This window comes from Thalia democratica, chromosome 4 (assembly GCF_965202585.1).
Source record: "Thalia democratica chromosome 4, ktThaDemo2.hap1.1, whole genome shotgun sequence".
NCBI classification, from domain to species: Eukaryota; Metazoa; Chordata; class Thaliacea; order Salpida; family Salpidae; genus Thalia; species Thalia democratica.
This window is the reverse complement of record NC_139168.1, coordinates 17,628,931-17,642,963: the sequence shown is the minus strand read 5'-3', so window position 1 is coordinate 17,642,963 and position 14,033 is coordinate 17,628,931. Positions and strand designations below refer to the sequence as shown.

Genomic DNA, 14,033 nt, shown 5'->3' with positions numbered 1-14,033 from the left:
TCATAGTATCCGGCCAGAACGATTATCATTTTAAAATAAGGGAAAATTTAAGTCATTTTCCTGACTCAAAAATTTTAAAAACACAATAATTTCTTTGTTCCTTCGTTTTAAAGTATATTTTTTTGCAGAACTTGATAACTCAATGACAGAGCTTAAACTAAATTTTTTTTGAGTTCGTTTTTTTTTCGAGTTCGGTGCCAGAGATGCTAAATCGCAGAGCACAAAATCCCCGCAGTAGAATAAAAAATAAAAAGCATGGCAATAGAATTAAAATTTCTTATGAAAGCAAAAGCTGTATTTTACAAGTTGAGAACATAAAAGTTTCATATATTCAATTACACCAACATATTTAAAAGCATATTGTTTTTATAAGTATGAATGCCTTAAATGTAAGTTTATGTTTTTTATTTTCATAAGGTTAATTTTATTCACTTTATTGTTAATTTAATCATAACTACCTTTTAACCTTGTAGAAGTAGATAATGTTTGGTTAGAAAAATTAAAGAAAAGTATCTTCCACTTATTTAAATGGTTAATAAACTAAAAACATTGTAGCTTTGGAACTAATCGATGTTAAATTAATTTATTATTTGATTTTTTTTTCCAAAAATTAGATACAATAGACAAATTATTTTTTCTTATATCCTACTTTTATCAAATTATTTGAATTTTTAAACTTAAAAATAAAGTTTGATTATTATAATTTTTTAAGATTCATTATAAATTATTTTATTAAGACATAGATTTCACTTAAAAGTAATTTGAATATAATTTATTATTTTTGTTTACAAACTTGAAACTACTATTTGCTTAGATTAAATCTATTTAAAATTTTTAATGTGACAAATTTATTGAGTCTTTTTTTATTATAATTAGGTAGTTTATCTAAAAAAAATATTATACTTGAAAGTTTTAGTGTACAACTCAAGGTTTTTAAAACTAGTTTTGTAAATTAAGCAGAGTTGAAACAAGGTCAGGAAAAGTCAAAAAACTCAGGAAAAGCAGAAAAAAAAAAGATAAATAACAAGAATAGTAAGGTTTTTTTTTTAAACAGTCAGGAAGTTTGACTAAATATTAAAAAATACCAGATTTTGTCAGTTTAAATTCACTGAATTCCTTATATTCAAAAACAAGTCTTTGAATGGTAAAAAATTAATTTAAATTCTTCAAAGTGTGATTAAAATTATTTCCAAGAATTTTACAAAATTACTTAATGCCTTCATCTGGTAAAATTAAATGAATATCCTTTATAAAACTGGAAAATGTTTCTATTAAAATTTTTTTAAACTATCCTACTAGAACAAACAGTTTTTGTAAGCAGTTTGATAATCTGTAGCATTTTTTAGTAAAACAATGATAATACACATAAGTTTGTTTATCTAGCATATGTTAGAATTGAATTGTTTTTTGTTTAAGTAAATAAATAATTTCATTCTAATTAAACACTAGGTTTAGTGTTTTGGGTAATAAGTTTATGTTTATAATTTACCTCATTATAATTTTTTCAAAATTGTTTAAATTTTTAAAATAAATTATAAAAGAGGTGAACTTCATGGTTAAGTTTAATTATTTATAGTTTATTGTAGAATAGTTGTTTTTTAATATTTTTTACATTAATAAGGGTAAAATATTTACTACTAATTTTATAAATATTGATAAACTGAAATATAAAATTGAAGGCTTTATTAATTCCAAGTGTTTGAATGTGTATTATATTATTTGTTTTAATTGGTAATTTGATTTAGAAAAGTCAGGAAAATTGTAATAAAAAGTCAGGAAATTGTTTAAAGAGTGGATAATAACTATAGGGTTGCTATTTTACCTAGAAATTAAAAATTCTGTTCTTTGACAATTAAGGCAATTAAAACCTTAGCAAAGCTGAAATTAGATATAATTTAAAAAAACCTACATTTTTTAACAATAAACCTAAAAAACCTGAAATTCTTAACAAGTTTACATAGTTCGGTAATAAAATTTAACTTGATTCAAAAATCTATCATATAAATAAGTTTTTTTTTATCAGCAAAAAAAACTTTTTTTCATAAAACGCATTTCAATAAACTTAAGTATTTTTCAATGGCTTATTCTATCAGGGTTGCCACTTTACCTGGAAATCTGTTTTTACCTGGAAACCTGATACTTAACAACTAAGGCAAAAAAAACCTGGAATTTGAGAAATTTTTAACCAAAGACTTAGAAAAACATTCAGTTTTTAACAATTTCAGCATGTTAAGTAGTACAATTTTAACTTGACACAAAAAAACTATCATATAAATAAGATTTCAATTAAAATTTTTTAGTTATAATACACATTTTAATTAACTTTATAGTACATATACCATGTTTTTTTATTATTTAACACAGTTTTTTATATTAGACATAACTTTAAACTGAAAATAAACCAAAATACATGTAATTTTAAAAGCCTTGTAGAGATTTGAAAAACCAGGAAAAATTTATAAACATGAGTGGCAACCTTGTACTATTCCAAACAGTTTATTACAATAAATTTAACTTTAAACTAAAGCTAGACTCTAAAATGTGTATTTTTGAAGATTTTTTGAAATCATGTAAAAAATTTAAATAAAAATCAGGTGGCTATTCTCAGGGTTGCCACATAGTCAGGAAAATTCAGGAAATCAGGAAAAACTAAGAAAAATGACAAAAGTCAGGAAAATTCAGGTCAAAATGGGGGGTTTTTGAAAAAAATCAGGAAAAAGTCAGGAAAAAAATTTATAAAAACCTCAGATATTGTCAGTTCAAATTTATTTATTTCCTTTTATTTCAAAGCCTTCGATTAGTGAAAAATTAATTAAAAATTCTTTAAAGTCAGACTAAAATTGCAAAATTTGCCTTAAATTTTACAAAATTACTTAATTTTCAATGCCTTTTTTAGTAAAATTATAGTAAAAAGTCAGAAAAATCTTGAAAAAAGTCAGGAAAACTTTAGTAAAATGTCAGGAAAAAGTCAGGAAAAGTCAGGAAAAATTTCTCAGCTTGACTTGTGGCAACCATGCTATTCTGTAGTAGTTAAGGTAAGTCTCTAATGGTTTTTTTTTTCATGGATTTACAAATAGTTATTAAGTTACACACTAAACACATTACTTTAGCAGTTGCATTTTCGTAGGTAACAACCGTTGAAATTATTTTAGATGAAATTCCAGACCAAGAAGATTTACCAACTTTAGATTTTCCACCACCTAAAAAGATGAGGTACCAGAAATCTTGGGAATCTGTTTATGAGTTAAAAGGTTTTTTTATCTCTAACAATTTGTAGTATTTAAGAATACACATTTGAGTATTTCAATTTTGAATTCAACAACAATTTTTTTTTAATACTGAGCTTTTTTATTAAATATTATAAAGGAAAGTTCTCATGTTTTTATATAATTAAATTAATTTTTGCATTGTAATTTTTGAAAAAAAAATAATTTTTAAATAGTTTTTAAAGTATTTTTTGTAATTTTATTTCAATAATGCACAAAAAATTTTATCATCTAAAGTCAAAAATTCCAATTCACTTTTTACCTAAAAATTAACACTTTGTTTTAATAATTTAATAATTAACAATACTTTAGCATGACATTTTTTTTACTTTAGTACTAACCTTTGACTACTTTATTTAAATAAATATACTTAAAATACATTTTATAATAACAACACACAAATTAAACTGTTAATTTTATTATAAAATTAAAACCAAAATTTGTTAGTATAAAACAAAGTTCGCTTCATAGACAAAAATTGAATTTCTAATTTTATTATTTAAGTAAAATGGTTCATAGAGGCCATAAGGCGGTGAGATGGGCAAACTATTTATTTACAACAATTTTTTGGTTTTACACCTTACAAATTATCATGATTTTTGTTTGTTAAACAAAAAAAAAAAATTTAATTTTTGTCATAAAATACATTTATTTGAATATTAAAAACATTTTTCTGACAAATGGTTTGTGGTAATATCAAGAATTCTTTATGAAATTTTTTAGTATATTGCTTTCAAATACAAAAAGAAAATTTTTATTTACTATTTTATAAATGCTAAGAAGATTAGCTTTGACTGATTTAATTACTAGACAGATCTACTTAGTTTTTTTATTTCAAAAAAGAATTATTTCACTGCATTGATTAAATTTATATATAAACTTTTGATAAAAGTTGTGATATAAATAACAATTTTATTATAAGCAAATTTATTATCCCATTTGTAAGCTTAGATTTATAAGATAGATTTAACTAAAGCTTTTATTAATTGAGAATAAATAAATTTAAAAAAAATTGTTATTTATTGATCTTGTAGTGAAACAAAACTTTAAAAAGCACGTATTAAAAGTAAACACATACTTAATTAGCTTAAGTTGAACTGTGATGCTTACATCAGGCTAGCCACTTTACCTGGAAGCCTATAATTTGTCAAATTAACCCAAAAAAAAACCAGGAATGTTTGTATTTTTGAAAAAAAATCGGAAAAACTTCAAATTAAAAAAAAACCGGGAAATTTTAACATTTTAAGCATTGTCAGTAGTTAAATTTTCGATTTGACACAAAAATTTATAATATAAATAATATTTTTTTTCTTCATCTAAAAATTTTTTATCTACCAACACATTTATTGTAAGTTTAAAGTATCTTTTTAATGTTGTCATACTATTTAACACAGTATCTTACTTTGAACCTAATTTTCGACCAAATAAAGATTAAAATTGTGAACTTTTAAAATTCTGTAAGAATTTTGGAATACTTTGAAAAAAATTTGAAAATACAAGGCAACACTATTACATCTATTAAACTGTTTAGTTTATTGTGAAACGTTTTTGTTAAATCATTGAAATCTCATTTGTTCACTTATTAATAAAATAAATATTAGATACACAACTTATTTATAAACAAATATAAATAGTGTTTAATGTTTTATTAGTTATATCTGTTATGTCAACTATGTGTAATGCTGTTTTACTTATTAGATTGGATTGCTCCAACAAATTGTGAAACTAAAGCTTATTGCAAGTGGTGCAATGTAGAACTACAAGCAAAAAAGAGCAACTTAAAAGTTCATTCTTATTCTGACCGACATAAACGCGCATCTCCAGTCACAAATAACCACAACTCAATAAATCAGTTTAGGATGGAAAAATCTTTTAAACAGCAATTCAACAATTTCCTTAAAGAAAACGTACGCCAGACAGAAGTCCGGTTAGCATTGCAACAAGCTCTTCACGGGAACTTGCTAGCAGGCGAACACCAGATAGATGTCATGAAGACACTTGGGACAGCTCACGAATCAGCAACGCTTAAAAGGAGGAAAGCAAAAATGATTCTGTGCAATACTCTCGCACCAATTTGCAGAAGACTAATCATAACTGATTTTATGGTGAAGCATTGTTCTTTCTATCTGGATGAGAGTACAGATACTGCTGGACAAAGTTTTCTAGGTAAGAAAATTACTTTTAAACTTTGTTAATTTAATTAAGTTTAAATTTGTTATTTATTTACATACATTCTGTTGAATATAAAAATATTTTAATACAAAAAGCTTATTAAATTTAAATTTCAAACATGAAATAAGCTTTAAACACATTGTTCTTTGTTTTATTTTTTTAATATAGATTAATTCTTGTAACACGTTAGCTGTAAAAGAAAATATTTTGTTATGCAATGAGTTGGACATTGTTAGATTACTCAGATGTAAGTAGGTTTAATGACAGTTAAAGGAAAAAGTTTTTATTTTACAGAATTTAATAGGTTAATAAATTAAAATTTACATAAAATTAAAGTTAGAATTACTATGATTTTTTTTAATAATTATACAGTAAACTCGTTCTAGTAAACTAAGTCAGTTTCATTTCTAACATATATTAGATTTTTGTGTTGACTTTTATTTAATAGTTTAAGAAATATGTCAAAATATTGTTGATTTTATTTTTCTAATAAGGAGAATGATTTAATTATTATAATATTTATTAAACAGCAAAAATTTTAATTAATAAAGAAAATAATGAATAAATTAGCAATTTGTTGCTTTAACGAGCAGGGTTGCCACTTCACCTAGAAACCAGGAAAAACATGGAGTTAAAATTTTAGGCATAAAAATACCTGGAATTTTGTACATAAATCTTTAAAAGACGTTGAAAAACCTGATATTTTCAATAATTTTTACTTGTATAGTAATAAAATTTGGATTTGAATAGAAAATTATACCCTATTTTTCAAAGTTTTTTGTCATCATCAATTTTTTTTTATTAATGAACCATTTATAAAGCAGCTTTAGTGTACCTTTTCCATGTTTTTATACTCTTTAATACAGTTTTAACATTAAACTTAACTATTAACTTTAAACAAACCTTAATATGTGTAATTTTAAAAACGTGGAAGAAATTTAGAAAACCTGGAAAAAATTTTAAAAATACCGAGTGGTTAACCGGAAGCAGTTTATGTTCAAATAATTATAACAGTTTTCCTTTTATATACAGCGGTTGTAATTACAATTAAAGCTATACTTTCTTAAACTTTTGTTCTACTACCTTCAGTTTTTTAACTAGAACAAAGTGGTAGTCCTTTTCACAGATTTTATGTACTTAAAAGTTCGACTATATTTGGTATTTTTTAACTTTCTTAGATATCTAATTAAAAAAGCATGAGTAGTAGTTACCAACAGATAATTTTAAAATATTTATATTTTTTTTTATTCCAAAGTATACACATTATAAGTTCTTTTCATTCAAAATTTTACAGTTATTAAACTTATAACAAAAAGAATTAGAAAGCTTTATGTTTGAATCACAGGTGTTAGTATTTGTTATCTAAGCAAAATAAAGAAAACTTCAGTATCTACATTTTTACACCTCGAAGACCTTGGAAGAGACAAATCAGCGTTATCTATTGCTAACGCATTCAAAAGAGTCTTAAAGATGTATAATGTTCAGTTAAAAAATGTAGTTTCAATATGTAAGTATATATGAACTGTTACTGTTTTTTTCATTTTTGTATTCTAGTTATGTATTTATTAAATATGTACTACTAACGTGTTTTTAATTTTAAATTTAGATATTAATAGTAAGTTAATTTTTGTTTATTTCAGCTATTCTCTGTGTATTCTTGCTAACTTTTATAAACTAGTTTTAATATCTTACAATGATCTATCTTTATTAATAGACTTAATTTGATTTTATTCAATTGTTTAAGAAAAGTATAAATTTAAGCACAAACTGGTCTTATAATTTAAGAAAAAAATTTTTTTTTTTTTTTAACTTAGTAAATATATTTTTAGGTACAGACGGAGCTGCTTCCATGACAGGAGTTAAGAATGGAGTAGGACAAATTCTGAAAAAAGATAATCCCAGGCTTATAACAATATCCTGTACAAATCATGCTTTGCAAAATGCATGTTAAAATGCAACCTAAGCTACAATACCTAATGAAGTAAGTATTAAAACTATTTTATATAAATTATTAATTTAATTGTTGAATGAGAATTTTAGTAAGCTGCATTTATTTAAGTTACGAAGTTGTTTTTTTATATTTATTTATGATATTTTATTATATTTTAATATGTTGTATTAAAAAAAACCATTGTTGTTGAATAAAAGTGTGTATACTTTTAAATTAAATAAGGTTGAGGAGCTTATTAAGAAAACGTTCAACTACTTCAAGTTATCTAACACAAGAAGAAGTGACTTTGAAAATTTAGGTGAGTGTATGACGGGTGAAATTCCGTTAAAATTTAAAGCCTTAAGCAAAACTAGATGGATATCACACTTTCCATGCATTAAAAAAATTTTATTGAATTGGGAAGTACTCAAAGCTTTTTTTAATGAAGTAGGTATTAAACTATTACTATAAACTTCAAGACGCTTTAATAATTAGAAAAATTATTAGTATAAAACTTAAAACAATCCTGTTTTAAATTATTTAGCATTTTTACAATTATATTTTTACAAATATCTATAAATTTAAAATTCAATCTGCCCTGAAACTTAGTAATCATATGTTTACTAAGGTAACATTTTATTAAATCAAATATATAATCAGAAGATATATAATAAATGTTTAGAAGCACAAATTAATTAACATAGATTTAATAAGAATATATATCTTTTTAAACAAAACTTTCTTTGTTAATGAGCCTTGTTTTATAAGTATTAGTGTTTATTAACTATAATGATGTTTGTTATCGAAATTTTTATTCTTACCTATAACATTTGTTTGTATATTAGCCAGAAAGAAGAAGAAACGATTTACATGCTGAAAGTATTCGAAAAATGCTAAATAGCAATAGATTAAATTTTGTTTTCAAATTTATGGGCAAAATTTTAGAGAAAGTTTGTTTCTAAGACCTATTATCTACTTAATAATGAATTAACACCCTAAGCACTATAACATAACTAATTTCAATCATTCTAATTTGATTTTAAATGTTTATTTTTAATTACTTATTTTGTAGTCATGCCAAGTTTAGCTGTAAGTATTAAATGTAAAGCAAGACTAAATTTTTACAGTGTAATAATTAATTATTTTTATTCATCAGGTAAATTCTGTTAATATTCTTCTACAAAAAAGTAAAGTAGAACCTTTTAAGTTTGGATTAGCAATAACAAAACTTATACAGCATCTAAAAGACCTCATTTACCAACCAAATTCAAGTAAGCTTAATTTAGATCACAAGGCAACTAAGAATAATTTTTAATTTTAGGCTATTAATAATAAAGTTTCGTTTGATTTTATATCTACAACATGTTGGCGTAAATAAACATTATTTTTTAATTAGTAACGCAAACAAACGTACAATAACGTTCTTATAACAAAACATTACTAACATTTTGTTAAAGATTTAGTAGATTCAAATTTAGATTGGATTTTATACAGAGTAAACGATATAAGTAATTATTATCAATATTTTATTTTTATATTAAATTAATTGTTAAATTATTATTTTACTATATAAACTAAGTTGTAGTTACTAAAATTTACATTTTTTTTGTAGCTTACCTTTTGGAAGAACCTATCTTTCATGTAGAAGTAAACGAAGTTTATGCAAATTTATCCATTAGTAAGAAGGCAGAGGTTAAACTAATTAAAATTCACGTTGTTTAGTCAATTGGGTTTATTAACAACTAAACTTAATTGATTTTTTTTTAAATAGGATTTGTTTAATGAGAATAATTTCTGAAATTGTTTTTACTTTACTTGAAAAAATTTTAAGTCAAAATACAAGTTATTATAATAACTGTGTTTATTTTTTACATAATCGTTTTTTTTTTCAGTAAATTCTCATACTTTACTTAAGTAATTTACTTAATGTTGTGTATTACACGTGAAAAAATTTCTGTTAATGACACGCTACGGTTCTAATCTGTAACTAATTTTCCTATAATTCCAACATTTTTATAATTAATTGTTTTAATACAGGTAAAAAATATTTTTCAAAGTTTTGTTGTAGTGTTTATAATTGAATTGGAAAAAAGAATGCTGCAAAATCTTGAATTTATGGCACAGTATGAAGTTGTAAACGATGTTAGTTGGTATTAAATATATCTTCAAAAAATAAAATAACTTATTTAAATATCATTAAAACTTATATTTTTTTAAAGGCCTTAAATAGACGGATGCCGGATATTGAGAAGTTTTTAGAACATCCAAAAATTAAAAAATTGTTTGAAGGAAACCACAAAGATACTATCTCACTTCAATACAAAAGTTTGTATGGACGTCATCAAACAAGTATCGGTTAGCTAAAGGAAAATAACAATAGTAACCTACTACTTAAATATAAATTAAAATTTTCAGTGTTAATGTTAAACAAGTTTTGTTATTTAGTAAACATTGTAAATCTACCGAAAACTAAGTTCTGATAAAATAAAAACATGATTTATTATTGTAAGAGTACACTTACAACTGATTATGTACATAAAAAGTTATCAGTTTATTCTTAACAGATAAATCAACAAACGTTAACTTTTGGAGCAGTGTTCGCGTTGAATACCAAGAACTTAAGGAGTTAATGATGAAACTACAAACGATACCTTTTAGTAACGCGCAAATCGAGCGAGACTTTTCCTTGATGAATATCTCGAAAAACAATAGACAAACTAATATGGGCCATATTTTGTTAAACTCCTTAATGATTATTAGGTAAGTAAAAATTTAATGTATTTGGATTTATGTCTTTTTATTTTAAACTATTTATTTCATAGAAATGAAATTTTAATGTGTAATTTAAACTGTAAAGTTTTTAATCATTATTTAGATTATTTAATTTTAGTTAAAGTTGGGTATGCAACTCGATGACCGAGAGGTCTTTTTGTGTACCCGGATCCTTGAAACAAGAAATTTTTGAATTTTGTTTTGTTATTATTCAACAAACCTTATCATTTTGATTTTTACTTTTAAAAAACATATTTTATTATAGGAGACATAAAGGCCCTATTAATAACTTGTTTTTTTTAATGTAATCCAATTAAATTTATATTTTGTATTACAACGATTTGTTTTATATAATTTTTTTTCTTTTATTTTAAATATAAGGGAAGAATAAATGCATAATAAGAATTGAAACATTTTTTGCTAAATTTATCGGTATATTATCAGTAAATTCAATAATATATATCACTAGTAAAAGTTACTAGAACTTTTTTAACAAATTTTAGTTTAGGTAGGTTTTTAAATTTTTTATTCTAATTAAAACTATTTGTACAAGGTTAAAAAGCTTGGCGTTTGCTTATTATTTAAATATTATATAGGTTGTTGTCTTTTTAGATAAAGTAAAGTATAGTGTTAATCTGTTTGTTGAATATTTTTATCATAAATATAATATTGGTAAAGTACAAAATTATAACTCAATGTATGGTTTATAAATTACTCTTTTTCATTCAAAGGTTCAATTCAAACATTAGTAATAAAAAATTCCTACAATTACTTTTTACATTCTTAAGCCAATTATTACCCAAAATTATAATAAAATCTATTTTTCTCAGATCAACCTGCAAAAGAATGGAGTTATGCTGTGACAAATTTCCACTTTCAGATACATTAATAGAAGAAGTTGGTAAGTCTAGTTTGTACAAACCAAGAAGCCAAGATGTCAATGAAATCTTGACAAACGAAGAGTACAGCAAATTTAAACCTTCAAATTTGACAATGTTTGCAGCAAACAATGTAATATAAAATTTCAACAAAATTTTTGCGTGTTAAAAAGCAGTTAATTTTTTTCAAAAAAAAAAATGCTTTTCATTTAAAGTCAATTCACTATTTTAAAAACACTTTTACTTGAGTGACTGTTAAAGCATTCTACTGTTTAAATTTGTTGTGACTGTATTTTATTCAAAAATTTCAAATTTGTTTATTTACAAAGTTTTGTACATTAATTGCTAAAATTTCTTAGACTATTTGTACTTTTTTACATTTTTTGTAGTAACAATAATAAGTTCAATAATAATCCAACCGTTAATCGCGCTAATTTTTTATCATATGAGTATTATGCTAAATTTCTTTTGCCTAACAAACTTTAAAATTTCTCATTTTCTTAGTTTTTATTAAGTATTTTTTAATACTTAAAATTGTTATTTTAAATTTCCGTATTAACTTTTGTATTTTTTAAAATTTTTATTTAAAATTTTAGGTTTTTAAACAAAACATTTTTACTTCAATTCAGCTTTTTTTTTAAACAATTTTCTTTATTTACCAATATAGATTTTTTTTAAATTGCCATAACTGCTAGTTATTGCAATACAAATTAGTTTAAGTCATAGTGCTGTAAACTGCCCTTATGTTATGCACTTGTTCTTTTATTAATAAACATATAAAATTAATCCAAGCTCTTTATATATATATCAAAAAAGTATGTAGAGTATATAGCTTGTATTAGTATAATATTTTGTAGTGTCGAAGGTTTGTATAATTTTTTTAATTACAATATATCCTAGTTTTTATTTTTTCACAAACTTTGAAACTTGAATTAAATGAATAAACCTAGAAGTACATAAGCAACTTACAAAAATAAATTACTTTTTAGTTAACTATACTTACAAATTAAACATTGAAAATGGTTTAAAACTTAAAGATAAATGAAATAAGTAATACTAGTAACCTTTTAGATTTTTTTTCTCTTAAATAAAGTTTTGTTTTATGAAACAAATTAAAGTAGTTTAACATGAATTCCTTTAAATGTACAATTTCAGTCTTTGCTTTATATCATAGTCATTATTATCTAATAAAATATCTTTTCACTAAGTTAACATTTTTAGCTGCGAATATTCTTACTGCAAAAGCTTTAGTATAATTAGATTGTTATAAAACTTATAGCAGAAAATATTTTTAATTTAGTTTAAAAAAGTAAATTAAGCTTAAATCTTTAACAAACCAGTTAAACTGACCTTATTTTTTTTTATTTAATAAAAATTTAAGGTATATAAACAAATAAATTTTTGATAAAAATTTTCATAAGAAAAAAAAATTGTTAAAATAAGTAAGTAAATTGTAAATTAAACACTTATGTAGTTTTTCACTTTAATAAAATTTTTGCAGGAACAAAAAAAAATTTTGACTTTAGAAATATAAGACAAGACATGAAAATTAATTAAAACTTAAAAAATTAACATGCATTATTAAAGTTTTAAAATTAAGTGAATTACTCAAGCGTACGATTTTGGCATATAAATTTCTTTTTTCTTCTAGCTCTCTCACTTTTGCGCTAAAACTTTGCGTCTATTTGTAAAGTTCTTAAATGAAGAGAATAACTCGAGCGCGCTCCAGCGTACCACTCACTTTTCACTTTAGTTTCTTTTATTTCTCCAAATTTCTCTCAATTTACTATAGAGCTTTAAAGCGCGTGTTTACAATTAAAACAGCTGTATTTAACTGCCATCTTGATTATACCATGTCTGTTCGGTGCTAGAGCCCATAGAAAAAGCGGGACATTTTGGGCTTTTTTTATTTCTCAGAATATATCTTTAAAAAACATGTATTTTTATACTATTTTTTTCTTCAATATTCTTCAGTGGTTTAACATTATTTCTTAGTGACTTTATTTTTTCATAAACTTGATACTTTTTAAGATATAGGACATTTTCAGCTTTTTCATTTTTGATTTTATATTATTGTCTTCCTGCTTCGTCAAAAAAAAAGTTTTTTTCTAAATATGTAAATTTACTGAGGAATTAAAGATACTTTTGTTAAAAATTTTAATTTATAATAAAATGCTTATTTGAATTATTTTTAAAAATATGTTGCATAAACTGGAAAACATTTGTAGACTCTTTTCTGTTTTCAATTTCTTGCTACATACTTTTGTAAAAAGATTAGAATAAGCATTTATTTTATATTTAAAATGTTAAACCAAAATATTTTTATTCCTCAGTAAATTTAGATTTTTTAAAAAACTTTATTTTGACTAACTAGGAAGACCATGATTAATTACCAAAACTGAAAAAAACAAAAATGATATATATCTCAAAAAAAGTTAAGTTTATATAAAAAACAAAGATACTTAAGAATATACTTATTTCATTGAAGAATACTAAAAAAATATGTTTAAGAATATATGTATTTTTCGAGATAAGTTCTGAGAAATAAAAGAAGTCCAAAATTTCCACATTTTTTCTATGGGCTCTAGCACCAAACTCAAAAAAAAGTTCAGCTCGATCATTAAGCTATTAAGTTCTGCAAAAAAAATATACTTTAAAACCAAAAAAAAACAGAGAAATTACTCTGTTTTGAAATTTCAAAATCATGAAAAATGACTCAAATTTACCCTTATTTTAGAATAATTATCGTCCGGCTAGAACAGAATTTCATAAAAAGATTTTGATCCTAAATAAATGAAAAATGTTCGGTTTCGGCCGTTTATCAATTTTATCAATCCGGTAGATAACTAATATTTACACTTTGTCCAGACTTGATAAAAACCACTGTGTTTAGTATTTACAGATTTCAAGCAGCAGGATTTTAATTAATAAAAATAATAATTTAAAAGCTTCTGCTGAGAACTTTTAAACATTAAACACAGTATTGGAACATAAGTTACTAGTAATTATACAATA

General features: G+C 23.3%; 2 protein-coding genes across 2 annotated transcripts; both read left to right on the top strand.

Annotated features, from left to right (window-relative positions):
- Positions 1 to 1,720: 1,720 nt before the first annotated feature.
- On the top strand, positions 1,721 to 7,750 carry LOC145834110 (uncharacterized). The gene is made up of 5 exons (XM_082941461.1): positions 1,721 to 3,035; positions 3,128 to 3,251; positions 4,965 to 5,432; positions 7,268 to 7,419; positions 7,612 to 7,750. The coding sequence occupies exons 1-4, from the start codon at positions 2,955 to 2,957 to the stop codon at positions 7,387 to 7,389; spliced, it is 795 nt and encodes a 264-aa protein (XP_082797587.1). The 5' UTR covers positions 1,721 to 2,954; the 3' UTR covers positions 7,390 to 7,419; positions 7,612 to 7,750.
- A 397-nt stretch (positions 7,751 to 8,147) lies between these two features.
- On the top strand, positions 8,148 to 11,208 carry LOC145834109 (uncharacterized). The gene is made up of 7 exons (XM_082941460.1): positions 8,148 to 8,318; positions 8,525 to 8,639; positions 8,981 to 9,060; positions 9,406 to 9,510; positions 9,588 to 9,723; positions 9,933 to 10,128; positions 10,971 to 11,208. The coding sequence occupies exons 1-7, from the start codon at positions 8,259 to 8,261 to the stop codon at positions 11,158 to 11,160; spliced, it is 882 nt and encodes a 293-aa protein (XP_082797586.1). The 5' UTR covers positions 8,148 to 8,258; the 3' UTR covers positions 11,161 to 11,208.
- Positions 11,209 to 14,033: the final 2,825 nt, after the last annotated feature.